The sequence below is a fragment of the Mus pahari genome, chromosome 5 (genome assembly GCF_900095145.1).
Source record: "Mus pahari chromosome 5, PAHARI_EIJ_v1.1, whole genome shotgun sequence".
Classification (NCBI taxonomy): domain Eukaryota; kingdom Metazoa; phylum Chordata; class Mammalia; order Rodentia; family Muridae; genus Mus; species Mus pahari.
In genome coordinates this window covers 44,370,186-44,384,753 of record NC_034594.1, presented here as the reverse complement: position 1 = coordinate 44,384,753, position 14,568 = coordinate 44,370,186, and the positions used below count along the sequence as shown (strand labels likewise).

Sequence of the window (14,568 nt, the reverse complement as noted above, 5' to 3'; positions counted from 1 at the left end):
CCCCTGAGCTCGTGTCTCTAGCTGCATATGTAGCAGAAGATGGCCTAATCAGCCATCATTGGGAAGAAAGGCCCCTTGGTCTTGTAAACTTTATAAGACCCAGCACAGGGGAATGCCAGGGCCAAGTAGTGGGAGTGGGTGGGTAGGGGAGCAGGGGCAGGGGTGGGGTATAGGGAACTTTCGGGATAGCATTTGAAATGTAATAAAGAAAATAATAATAAATAAATAAATAAAAAGAAAAAAAAAGAAAATGTTCACTTGGCTGGTAGCATATACCTTTAATGGAGGCAGAGGCAGGCAGTTATCTGTGAGTTGGAACACTGCTTAGCCTACACAATGAGTTGCAGGACTATTAGAACTACAAAAAGAGTCTCTCTCTCTCTCTCTCTCTCTCTCTCTCTCTCTCTCTCTCTTTCTCAAAAAAGGTTCACTTTATTGGACATAAACACTCTAATTCATCTAAGAAGGTAAGGCACAGTACAGAAAAAATATATGCAGGCTTCATGTGATATCCAAAGAAATCATTTTGTGAATGGAATATGTGAGATTGATTCCTAGAAAACTACAAAAAGCTTCCAGTCACAGGTTGCTGAACTTTGACCTCCCTTAGTTACAACAGCAGTGTGGTTTATGATTTTCTCCCTTAGGTCTCAGGAACAAGCATCGAGAGTAGAGTGTCTCCTCTTGATAACAAAAGGCCCTCAAAATACCGTAAGTGACACCAGAGTCAAACGGGACTGCGTGTTTAAGGTCAATAACCAGCCTCTCTAAGACAGGCATCAGCCTTTCCAAACAAATTCACCTAATATGGCCACATGATGCCTCCAGAATTTTCTCTTCAAAACTCATATTTCAGGCTGAGGATGTAGCTTAGTTAGAATGTTCAAACAACATACAGAAAGCCGTGGATTTGGGTCCCAACATCAAATGAACAAAAAAAGTAGGAGAGGGATCAAGATGACTCAGTGAGTGAAAAGGTATATTGTGCCTAGCTTGATTATCTGAGTTCAGCTTCAGAATCTACACAGTAGACAAAACTAGCCCCTCTTGTCTTCTGACCTCCATACAAGCATAGTGTATGGGCACCCCTTGCCTGCCTTCCACACAACTAAATAAATAAAACGTAGGGGGTTTTCTTAAGACAAAAATGGGCTTGGTGATTCTATCTATAATCTCAGCCCCAGAGAGGTAGAAGAAGGACTGTCAGGAATTCAAGGCTATGCTCAGCTATAGCAAGTTCAAGGCCAGCCTAGGAACACACACATCTGCTTGTGGACGTTGTACATCGTGGTGCGGAGCCTAGTGCGCACCACGATGTACAACGTCCACAAGCAGGATGGCCTTATCTGGCATCAGTGGGAGGAGAGGCCCTTGGTACTGTGGAGGCTTGATGCCCCAGAGTAGGGGAATGCTAGAGCAGTAAGACAGGAGTAGGTGAGTAGGCAGAGGAGTACCCTCATAGAGGGAAAGGAGAATGGGATGGTGTACTGACTAATTTTGGGTCAACTTGACACGGGCTGGAGTTATCACAGAGAAAGGGGCTTCAGTTGGGGAAATGCCTCCATGAGATTCAGCTGCAAGGCATTTTCTCAATTAGTGATAAAGGGGGGGAGGTCCCCTTGTGGGTGGTACCATCCCTGGGCTGGTAGTCTTGGGTTCTATAAGAGAGCAGGCTGAGCAAGCCAGGGGAAGCAAGCCAGTAAAGAACATCCCTCCATGACTTCTGCATCAGCTCCTGCTTCCTGACCTGCTTGAGTTCCAGTCCTGACTTCCTTGGTGATGAACAGCAGTATGGAAGTGTAAGCCGAATAAAACCTTTCCTCCCCAACTTGCTTCTTGGTCATGATGTTTGTGCAGGAATAGAAACCCTAAGACAGATGGGATGTGGAGTCTTGTGGAGGGACAACCTAGAAGGAGGAATAACATTTGAAATATAAACAAATAAAATGATTCATAAAAAGAATAGAGAAGATGTTAAGTGGTGATTCTACTCCCACCTGACTGGCAACTAGCCCTTTATGTGGTTTTGCAGTTCTGCCTTCATTCCTGGGACAGAAAACACTTACACCTTGTATGAAGAGATGCTTAAATAAAAGCAAATACCATATATTTCTCTTTTACTTTTTCCTAACCTATAAATTCAAGATCTCATATTTCTAGTGATACCCAAGCCACTCTATACCCAATGAGCATCGTCAAAGCCATCTTGAAGAGTCCCAAGGCAAGTCTGCTTGTTCTCTCGATCATTCCGCATTTTTCTGTTTTTAACTCTTTCGAACTGCTTTAGACCTTAAATGCAGGTCTTGGTGTCTCAGGAGAGCCCCAGATTATTGACTACCCATTGAATCTACCATTGTGTTTCAGGCCTACCTGGCTCTGCCTGCTGCTTTCCTCATTCTTCCAGTTGAGTATCGCTGACCCTTATACTGAAACTCTGGAAGGCCCAGAATCTAAGCATACATCCTGCTCTAGTTTGGTTGTTGGCTTTTACTTTTTAAAGATACAATCTCATGTATCCCAGACTGGTCTTGAATTCTCAAACCCAAGGAGAATGACCATGAACTTTGATCCTCCCAATTCAGCCTAGAGGTCGCTAGGATTAGAGGTGAATATCATTTTCATGCCTGGTCTATCTGCTGTTAATTAGAACATATTCCCCTTATATTTTGGTACTGTATAGGATAATTCAAAAACTATACTTGTCACCATGAAGACAGTGGGTTTAATAACCAACTGCCACATTGGTGATGTTTATTTTTCATTATGCAGCATTATTTTCTAATGACTAACTGAATCTCTTAAACATTTTAACATGGAAAAATGAAACAGAACAGGATAATGATTGATTTTTTTTTTCAGTATTACCCTTTCAAAATCAGCTTGGTGCTTCCACATTTACACTGAGGTCAGTGTTCATCTGGAAACCTGGGTTCTCTGATATACTTCTTCTGACTTCCCAGAACTCCTTTAGTCCCTTAAACTTACTTTGCTGTGTATGCCAATGAGAAATTCTGACCTCATTCTCTCTGATTCTACTCTCAGACACACAGCTCTCCTTTAAGAGCAACTGCACTGTTACAACAGCCAAATTCAGAATTAGGCTAGGGACCCAACTTGGATTGAAAAGTCTGTGCTACAGTTTTTTGTGGTTGTACACAGGAAGCACATATGTTTGCATAATACCATGGCATACTTTGATGCAAGACCATAAAGAAAAAAATGACACTGTAAAGCTAATATACTTTTTAAAGTATAAATGTGCCCTTGAAATGGGAAGATTTTCTCAATAATTGCTTAAGGTAGAATTTGGCATGTTTTTGAGTGCACATGAAATGAATAGAGTCAAAATGCAGGGTTTTGTCATGAGGCTGTATGACTTTCTTAGTCAGGTTTTCTATTCCTGCACAAACATCATGACCAAGAAGCAAGTTCAGAAGGAAAGGGTTTATTCAGTTTACACTTCCCATGTTGCTATTCATCAGCAAAGTCGGGACTGGAACTCAAGCAGGTCAGGAAGCAGGAGCTGATGCAGAGGCTGTGGAGGGATGTTACTTACTTGCTTGCTTCCCCTGGCTTGCTCAGCTTCCTCTCTTATAGAACCCAAGACTGCCAGCCCAGAGATGGTACCACCCACAAGGGGCCCTCCCATCCTTGATCACTAATTGAGAAAATGTCCCACAGCTGGATCTCATGGAGGCATTTCTTCAACTGAAGCTCCTTTCTCTATGATAACTCCAGCTTGTGTCAAGTTGACACATACAACCAGCTAGTACAATGACCTCTATCTGCAGGACTGTTCTTTTCCTTCCTAGACAGAAAAAAAAAAATGTCTCCTGAAACAGACTGGGAATTTCTACATTGTCTGAACTTATTTTGCCTTTCCTTCATCTCAGTCCCTAAGGACATCTACTTTGTATGTAGTTGTCCTTTCAATTACCATTGATCCAGTGGGTACTGTGCTCCAAGAAACTATCAAAATGCATCAAGTACATAGGCATTTAAGAGAGAATATTGTATTTATTCACGTATACCATGCAGCTTAGTGGGCAAGGTAGGCAGTCTACAGACAGTGAGAATGAAGCCTTTGGTTTCTTTGAGATTTGGGGCTATCCCAAAGGTCTCCGTGAAGATGTGACATTCCAAGGAAGCAAGAGAAACACATCTTAGCCCCCCAAGGGTTAAGAAAGACAGGTAAAACAAACCAGCATCAGCAGAGGTGGACAAGTTCAGGTAACTAGCTGTGTAAAGGGATATGAGTATGCAAGGCAGCATCTACTGAGAGATGCTGGGTTCTATTAAAGAAGTCCAGAGCTCATCAGGCAATGATGTAGACCCTCATATTAGAATCTCAGCTCTCCCCACTTAGCTTAGTAGCCTGGTCCATTGTCTCATTCAGAGTTATTGTGAATTGCCTGAGCCTGCAACCAGCACACGGTGAGCACTGTGTCATATCTGTTACCATTCTCTGGGTCCTCTCTGGTTTCACGACACAGTATCACTTAGAAAGAGAGAGAAGGACCACTCTCTGAACCCCATGAGGGACATTCTGGCCTAACTCTTCCTTTTACAGGTTAGAGGATATGGGATGCCTGGCACAGAAATCCCCAAAAAGTCTGGAATCCCAGGAGAAAAATATGGAGGGGAGTTCCCTAGAAGTCTCTGAAAGATGGTTTTGCATTGGAACTAACTGGAGGACTCCTGCTAGGAGCAAAGATATGAACAAATAAAAGTCATTCTCCATGGTGGAAATGGAAGAGAGTCTCCTTTCCTCTTTGTTCTCATACCACTTACCTGAGAAGACATTGAAATACCTTCTCATCTGTTTGAAATATAAGATAGGTCTTTTATCACACTGAAGACCCAAGGAGGAGGTCAGTGAGCAGGATGCTAAGTGAATAGGTAAATAATAATAACAATAACAATAACAATAATAATAATAATAATAAAATTTTAAAAAGAAAATGCCTAATAGTTTACTATTTTTACTTCAATTCCAACAATTCTGTAAATAGTTCTTGGACTTAGAATATCCTTCATTTTTTTAAATGAAAAAAAAACCAGCTGCTGTATGGATCAGGTGCATTTTGGGACATAAACTGAAAACACAAAAGTAATAAGAAAGACACGGTCATCCGTAAAGAAGACAAGTAAGACATGAAGAAGCAAACACTCAGAGAAGAAGCTAGAAATATGGACAAGACAAAGGATGGCAATGAGATGTGCAGAGAGCAGATAGGGAAAGAAAAATCGAGGCAGAGACCAGCAGGCCCTTAGTGCAGTCAACGGCTCCCTTCAGGTTACAGATCCTGTCAGGGACAAGCTGCAGCTCCAGCTGTCACTGGAGTGACAGAGTATCATTTAGTTTACTTGTAAAAGCTAAGAATTATTGAAGTCACTCATTGCTTTATTTTGACACAGGTTTTAAACTTTGGAGACAACAGGTCTGGTTTGTTAACATGATGGTAAAGTACAACCTGCTCCCTGAACCCATCCCTGCACTGTTTTGTTTCCCAGTCTAGACATTCACATCCTCCTGTGAGGGTTCTTTATGATCGACACTCATGTCCTTCTACCAGTTTTCCTATAAGCAGAATAAACTCCTATTGATTGTCTAGAAGAGCAGGCATATCAACAGCTCATCTGGATTCGGTACGGTCACAGGCTGGGAAAGTGAGCAACACTTGTCAGGAAAGAGAAGGGGACATGGGGTCAGAAAGGATGGAAATGGGGGGAGGGAGGAACAGAGAGAATAAACATGATCAAAGGAAGGCAGAGTAACTGGGCTTTTTAGTTACTTTCTAGTATGTTAGTATCTATCTAGCATTTATCTATTTAGGATGTGTACCATCTTGTATTACATACAAGAACACCAGGAGAATGTTAGCTAGCATAATCTTCATCAAACCACAGAAAAGCTGATGCTATAAAGTCTCTCATTTTCACTTTTCAGTGAAAACTAAGCATTTTGGCGAGTCTTCTGGTCCCAGCTATATAAATTTATTTTCCACTGCATCCCAGGTGCGGTGCACAGTAGGTCTCACGCAGAACATGCAAACTCTAGCCTTTTTCCATGGTTATCTAGTAGACAGAGTCTTGTAGGGCATCTCTTTCTGAGGAATGGACCAACCAGTCTCCACAGAGCAAGGATGAGAAACTGAAATTTCCCACAATGCTTTACAGAGATTCCCGCTATATTCCTCTTCTCCTGCTCTACCATTCTGCCCTTTCCTCCTTACTACCTCGGTTTATTGATAGGTGTTGAGAACATTAACTACAGATGCAACTAATGAAAAAGGAGCTGTAATGTAAAGGGCCTTAAAATTCTCTGTGTGTATAAATACAACATCCTGAAGACCCAGTTATACTGCTCTTAGGCACATACCCAAAAGATGCCCTACCATGCCACAAAGGCACGTGTTCTGCTATGTTCATAGTGACCTTATTTGTGATAGCCAGAAGCTGGAAACAACCCAGATGTCTCACAACAGAAGAATAGACGCATAAAATGTGGTTCATTTTCATAATGCACTACTACTCAGCCATTGAGAACAAGGACATTGGCCGGGCGGTGGTGGCACAAGCCTTTAATCCTAGCACTTGGGAGGCAGAGACAGGCAGATTTCTGAGTTTGAGGCCAGCCTGGACTACAAAGTGAGTTCCAGGACAGCTAGGGCTACACAGAGAAACTCTGTCTCGAAGGAAAAAGAACAAGGACAAGGACATCATGAATTTTGCAGGCAAGTAGATGGAGCTAGAAAATATCATCCTGTGTGAGGTAACTCAGACCCAAAAGGACATGCATGGTATGTACTCACTAATAAGTGGATATTAGCGTTTCCCCCCCCCCAAATGTACAGAATACCCAGGATACAATCCACAGAATTCAAAAAGGTTAAGGAGCTGAAGGGCCCAAGTGTGGACACCTCAATCCCACTTAGGAGGGAGAAGAAAGAGGGAGGGAGGGAGGGAGGGACCTGGGTGGGAAAGGGGACAAGGAGGGGAAGAGGGGAACACGATCAGGTATTGAGTGAGGGGAACAGGACTGAATCCCTGAGGGCCAGCAGAAAGAATGGAAACAGGTAACCTGGGAAGGTAGGATATGGGGGACCCTCCAGAATGTACCAGAACCAGGGAGGCGAAGACTCTCAGGACTCAAATGGAGGGACCCTAGATGAAACACCCTAAGAGTTGGAGAGCCCACCTCCAGCAGAAAGACAGGGCAACAAGTGAAGGATGGGGTTGCCATCCCACAGTCAAAAATTCTCTGAATTGTTCCTGTCTGAAAGAACTGCAGGGACAACAATGGATATGAGCCTGAGGGAAAGGAGCTCCAGCGGCAGGCCCAAATTGGGATCCAGCTCAAGGGGAGGTCCCACGGTCTGACACTAATACTAATGTCATGGCTTGCTCACAAAAAGGGGCCTATCATGACTGCCCTCCCAAAGACCCAACAAGCACCTGAAAAGAGTCAGATGCAGATATTTGCACCAAACCAATGGACAGAAGCTGCTGACCCCTGTGGTAGAATGAGGGAAGAGTTGGAGACGCAACCCTATAAGAAGACCAGCAGTCTCAACTAACCTGGCCCCTGAGATCGCTCAGACACTGAGCCACCAACCAGGCCGAATACAGTAGCTGATATGTGGCCCCCAACACAAATACAGCAGAGGGTCTGGACTCAGTCAGAGAAGATGCAGCTAACTCTCAAGAGACTGGAGGCCCCAGAGAATGGGGAGGTTTACTGGGGTGGGGTTGGGAGTGGGAACATCCTCGTAGAGATGGGGGAGTTGAGGAAGTATGGAATGTGGAACAGTCAGAGGGTACACTGGGAGGGGGATAAAGTCTGGACTGTAGAAAAAACGTTTAAATAATCTTTTAAAAGTCATTACATCCATAATTGAGCCTCAGAACTGTCTCCAGAGGTTCATAGAACGGCAAGCACTTTCTGTACCATTTTCAGTGTCAACCACAAATAGGGGTCTGAACCCCAGCCCTGCTTCTCCTAGCTATTGCAGCACATGTGGAACAGTCTCAACCTACTGTACAGTGAAGCAACAAGCAAATTTGCCCAAGTTTTAGTAGCAACTTCATTTGTTCATTTATTATTCATTGAAGCTACACAAACTTTACAACTTACCCCAATAGCAGCTAAGATCGGAGCCTGGTAAATCCACCTGTCTCCAGCACTAAGTTCCCAACACCTAAGATGGAAAAAAAAAGAACCTTAATAAATAAATTTGCCAAACTAAATAAATGAGAACCAATACTAGCTCCACCTTCTTTTGGAGAAATAAATACCGCTTTAAAATTCTTCTTCTGAAGGACCAAGACCAGAGGAAAGACTATAGGTCCTAATTCCCTTACAGAGAGGGAGCCTGTATATGAGTTTTATAACATTAGAGAGTTACTTCTATACTGGTCAGGTTCAACACCTTGTTTCTAAGACCACAAGACAACTAGTCTCCTAAGTGTGGCACAGTGGTACTTTGTTTTAATTAGCATTAAAATGAAACGTAATAATTTAAAAGTTGTTGGCAAAAAAAAAAAAACCTATCCCTTTCAGAATTTAGAGCAATTTTATCTTGTAGCTTATTACCTATAGAAATACATCGGAAAATTGAACACACATGGTTTTTACCATAGAAATAAAAACTCAGCTGTCCTTAACGGACTATAACCCATTAGTGTCCTAATGAATCTTGACTGAGTTTTTTGCATTTATTTGTAAATCTTCAGTATTAAGTTTCATGAATATAATGGTTCATTGATTCCTCATTTGAACCAATTTAACATCTTCCTCATTCCTCAATGAATAAGGTGTTAAATGTTTTGACAGGTATTCATTTCATATTTGTTTATGACCTGTGATTTTATATTTAACTTTTACAGTATAAATAGCATTAATAAATAAATACCCATAATTGAGCTACTTGTTACAATTAGTTTCTAATTCCTAACTAGAATTAGAGTAATACATGGGCAGAGATCAGTGTGGGGTGATGAGACGAGGTGGGGTACCCTAAGTGCCTAGAACACCATAGAGGATACAGATGGCCACTAAATGTTTGTTTTCTTCGAATTACATAAAGTCAGTTCCAAGTAAGTTTAACTCATCCTCACCTGGTTTGTACTAGTAAAAGTCATACACTAGATTAAATAGTACAGAGGGTTTTTTATTATATTATTATACTTGAAAGTTTAATGTATGACTTGAAGCAACTATTTTAAACTTACAGACATGTAAACAAAAGACTTCCATTTCTTTCTACTCAGACAAAACTCAGTACTGATTATTCCAATGATAAATGATATAAAGAATTTGGAGAACATAACAATAACTTTTCAAATTCTAGATGATAAACCTATCAAGAATTTATACTTTATAAATAACTCATAGATGACAAAATGCTATTTGAACAGCTTTAAAAGGCAAAACATTTTCAGTCAATACCTAACAACTATATATTTTTAAAGCATAGTTTTCATGTACAATTAATACATTATCATCTCAAAATTCATAAAATAGAATACAGATACTGAGACAGTTTGATCTTCCCCATATTCTCTCATTTTGTTAAATATGTTAATTTCCAAATGAATACAAACATCATAGTCTAACTTTTCCTTATTGCTGTATTTTGGATTTTAAATTACCCTCCTAAATCCCATGTGGATGGTATTAGTGGGAGATGAAAGGACCCCTACAACACAGGGCCTACAGGAAGGAAGTTGAATTGTTGGGAGAATGCCTTTGAGGGATAAACTGGGAGCCTGTACCTTCTTTCTTCCCAGATACCATAAACTAAATAGCCCCTCTCAGGGTGATGGACTAGATAGGCCCATCAAGGCTATGGACCATGGATCCAAACCTCTTCTCAGAGTCTAATATAAATTTTCTCCTGTTTTTAACTTGATTGCCTTGAGTATTACGTCGCAGTAACAGAAATCTGTGATAACTAATACTGATTATCAGCTTGATATGATCTAGAATCACCTACAAGACAAACCTCTGGTCACGTCTGTGCATTTCTCAGTTGGGTGACTGAATTCTCAAGACTCACCCAAATATGAGTGTCACCATTCAACAGGTTGGAGTTCCGAACTGAATAAAAGAGGGAAGAGCAAGCATAGACCCACCTTCTCAGCGTGGCCCTCAGACTGTGAACCAAAATCATCCCTGCTTTTTCAGCATTTAGTCACAGAAGCAAAAAACGGAACAAAAACATTAACTCACTTATCTCACAAAAATGATGTAATATATATGCAGGTGTGCGATTATTTTCCCTTTTGAATATACCTATGAAAGTGCATAAATAGGTTTCTATATTGGTACCAAGAGATATCAGTCACACTTATTCTGTTACAATACTGTAACTTGCAGACCAACAAACCCCCACATCAAACTAATTCTGGCCCTGCCTAGCTGAAATCTGTATAGCCAATGAACGTGGACGCTTACTAGCCTGGGAATCAAGATAGAGAACTGTTATACTTGTACACTGAACATTGAATTAAACATTTACAGAACTATGTACAGGTGTCTCTCCTTCACATTACTCAATAAACAAGAAAGATAAAGCACTGTTAACTAAGCTGCACAGATCATGGACCACACTACCCTCAAAAGCTTTCATCAGTAACAAGTCTTGTTGTACCAGCTGCAAGGCTTTTGGATTCCATACATTTTCATTCCAGTTTTGAGCACTTGATAATATCCTCTTTTTTTTCTCTGTCTCTTTGACATTTTACCATCGTGTCTCCTAACATATGAGATTCAATCACACAATTCTAGCTCAAAAAAAAAAAAATCACTATATTTGGAAGTAGGACAAAATTGGCTGTCTCTAAATACATCAAAAAATTGACTTCTACAGGTTAGGCTGTCAAAGTTTCAAATTTTCTTTTTGACATAATAAGAGAGGTAAATGAGATTTCAGACATTTTCAAGAAAATGCTATAACTCCTTATTTTAAATTAATTCTTCAATGCCCCACATCATACACAGCTAAGAACGAAATTCTGTTCAGATGTTTTTAAATAGATTTTAACCCTCTAAGAAATAAAGTTCTGAATGTTGTAGAATCAGGCTCAAAGGTTTGACTAGACAGTAGGAAGTTTTACACTAACACTGAAACCTGTATAATCCTACCAAAGATATTAAGTGAGTGAATCTTTCTTTCTCTGTCTCTCTGTCTCTGTCTCTCTTTCTCTTTCTCTTTCTCTCTCTCACTCCCCTTCTCCCTCCCTTTCCCTCTCCACCATATTCAGTAAAAATAGAGAAAAAAAAAGAAAGGCTAGGCCCTGAAGTTTATGCAAATCCTAAAGTGTTTTGTTGTGGTCTGACCCTCCCTCACCCCCAGAATACCTGTACCCACTTTGTTCCATGCCTGCCAGCTATTTCATAATATTGCTGTAACACGCCTGCCAGTCATTGACATGAAAAAATAACTTGACTCAGAACAAGTTCATGCTGATCACATATCCTGTTACATTCTGTTTGTTCTGTGTGTCCTGAGTTTTGCTGATCTTTTTTTGTTTGGTTGGTTTTTTGTTTCTTTGTTTGTTTTTGTTTTTTGAGACAGGGTTTCTCTGTGTAGCTCTGGCTGTCCTGGAACTCACTCTGTAGACCAGGCTGGCCTCGAACTCAGAAATCCACCTGCCTCTGTCTCCCAAGTGCTGGGATTAAAGGCATGTGCCACCCCTGCTCGGCTCAAGTTTTGCTAATCTTAAGCAACTCCGCAAAGCTTTATGTAGGACCCATCAAGTTAAAGGTCAATATGAACTGCTATGGTTTGAGTCAGAGCTGACCACCAGGCAGAACCTCCTACACCCCTGTATGAGCTCATTGTGGTTTTCATGGCTAATGCTGAAGAATGCTACTAATAAGCCAAAAAGCTATGATTATAATACTCATGCTCTGTTATCTCAATGTTCAAAAATTCCCCTGTTCACCACCCATCACCACCCCTCTTAGCTCACTCAAGACCAATCAGCTTAAAACTCAGCTGAAAATACTTTGCCTAGGAAGTCAAATGTAATACTTGGCCCCCTCCTTGCCTTTTAAACTTTTGAGCCTGTTTTTTTCCTACAAAAAGCCTTCCCTGAGAACTGGTACCACAATTAGGTTATTCCTTTTTGTGATTCAGATCCATCAATATTAGGGTGTGTGTTCAATAAACGATCTCTGTCTGGCTGAGATGGTGTTTGTGTGGTTTGTGGGGTGGCTCCTGGACCCCACACATTTAAGTGCATTTTTGCTGCCTTTTCTACTGCACATCCCACCTTTCCTTCTGAATGATGAAGCTAATGTAGGAGAAAGAAGTTACAGATCCCCCTCGCGCTGGCATCCCTATCTCCTCTAAATGGAGCAAGAACAAAGTAATAAGGTAACTCTGGCTTTGTTCCTGTTGCTGTGATAAAATGCCCCAACAAGAAGCAATTGAGGAGAAAGGCATTTGTTGGGCTTACGTGTCTAGGTTATAGTTCGTCAACGAGGAGAAACCAAGGCAGGAATCCGAGCAGCTATCACATCACATCCGTAGTTAGAAAGAAACAAATGGACCCACGCTGCCTGCTTGTGTGCCAGGTAAAGCTTGATTTCTTCTATTTGATATAGTTCAGGACCCCTGCCTAGGGAACTGTGCTGCCCACAGTCATCAGGATCTTCCTATATCAATTAAGGTATTCCTCCATAGACATGCTAATGGGCCAACCTAATTTAAACGGTAGCGCCAGGAAGCACCCATGAACCCCAAAAGACCACCAAGGAGCCAACTGCAATCACACCAGAGTCTATTTACAAACTCAAGCTTGGGCCACACCACCTCTGGCACAGCAGAACAGGAGGGCGAAGCTCCAAGACCTCAGCAGAATAAGGCTTTATGGGAAACAGCGAGCAAGTGAGAGAGTTTCAGCCTGGCAAACATCTAACTGCATGACTAATGTAATCCAACAGGTGTGTGCTCTGAAGTAAAACCATGCACGGTCTGAAACAGTCAGGTTAATCTTTGATTGGCTGTTGCTAAGCAGTAGCTGGGGAGTCATGGGGTCCTTCCTGGTACTTGAGTGTAGCCTGGGTTCAGCTATAGGTCAAGTTTCTCTTAAGATGGAGGCCAGTCCCACGAAGTAGTAGGTTTGGCATCTCAAAACAATTCCTCAGTGAGAGCTCTCTTCACTGAAAGTTAGAGCAAGTTGGTGTATAAAACTAACCATATCAGGTATCGTATGAAGTATTGCTGGTTTTGTGAGTAAATAGGACCAGAGGTGGAGGGAGGGGAGCACCTTGGAGGGAAAGAGGAGGGGATGAGGGGAGGGGCAGTATCAGGCACTGGAGAGGACAGGAGAGAGGTGCAGAGGGTCAGGAAATCGAATAAAAATATGTAGCATGGGAGGGGGGAGATGAGGAGCTGGGGATAGCCACTGGAGGGTCCCAGACACCAGCGAAGTGAGAGGCCCCCAGGACCCATGGGGATGATCTTAGCAGAGAAGGGGAGATAGAACCTGTAGAGACCACCTCCAGGAGACTGCCATGCCCCCGGTGGTGGGATGGGGCCACACACCCATCTCAAAATTTTTAAACCCAGAAATGATTCTGTCCAAAGGAAGAACAGGGATAAAAAAAATGGGGCAGATAACGAAGGAAGGGCCATCCGGGGACTGCCCTACCTGTGGATCCATCCTGTCTGCAGACACCAAACCCGGCACTGTTGCCGTTGCCAAGAGGTACTTGTTGACAGGAACCAGGTATGACTGCTCCTTGGAGAGGTTCAGCCAGCAACTGACCAATAAAGTGTGGAGCCAACCATCAGACTGAGCTCAGGGACCCTTGTTGGGGAGCTGGCGGAAGGACTGGAGGAGCGGAGGGGGATTGCAACCCCATTGGAAGGACAACATCAGCTGGCCGAACCACTAAGGCTCCCAGGGACTAGACCACCAACCTATAAGTGTACAGGGAGGGATCCATGGCTCCAGATACATAGGTAGCAAAGAATGGCCTTGTCTGACACCAGTGGGAGGGGAGGCCCTTGGTCCTGTGGAGGTTTGATACCCCAGCGTAGGGGGATGCTGGAGAGACTGGGCGGGAGAAGGTGGGTGAATGAGGCAAAGGACGAGGAGGGAGGCGGTGGGATGGGGATCTTGTGGAGGGGTAACCGGGAAGTGGGATATCATTTGAGATGTAAATTAACTGAATGATTAATTTTTTTAAAGGTGTATTTTAGTGCTAGACTGGGTGCCTAGAAAGGACAAAGCCCTGGGTTCGAGCCTCAGCAACACACAGGAAAATATACAAAATGCAAACTCCGAGGTTGAGTGTGGAATACTAAAAATGATGGGCGTAGACATGTTTTGGTCATCATAGTTTTTAAATCGATTACATAAACCATGAAGTCAACAACTTAATCCAGTCTGTGAGCCATTCTGTCCTCTAAACTTAGGAGCTAAACTGGTTCCAGCTTCAGGGCAACGTGTGAGCGTCTACCACTGCATTCAGGCAACTTCACCTGACTTCAGCAAAGGACCACAACATCAGCAAGAGCAGCCAAGTGATAGCCGGAGTCCATAGAAACC

The 14,568-nt window shown here is 42.4% G+C and overlaps 1 protein-coding gene across 1 annotated transcript in view; it reads right to left on the bottom strand.

Moving 5' to 3' along the window:
- The window catches only part of Pth2r (parathyroid hormone 2 receptor), an 86,589-nt gene that overhangs the window by 28,483 nt on the left and 43,538 nt on the right, over positions 1-14,568 (bottom strand). The window contains 1 exon segment of the mRNA XM_021198532.1: positions 8,138-8,223. Within this exon segment, the coding sequence (XP_021054191.1) occupies positions 8,138-8,223 (86 nt within the window).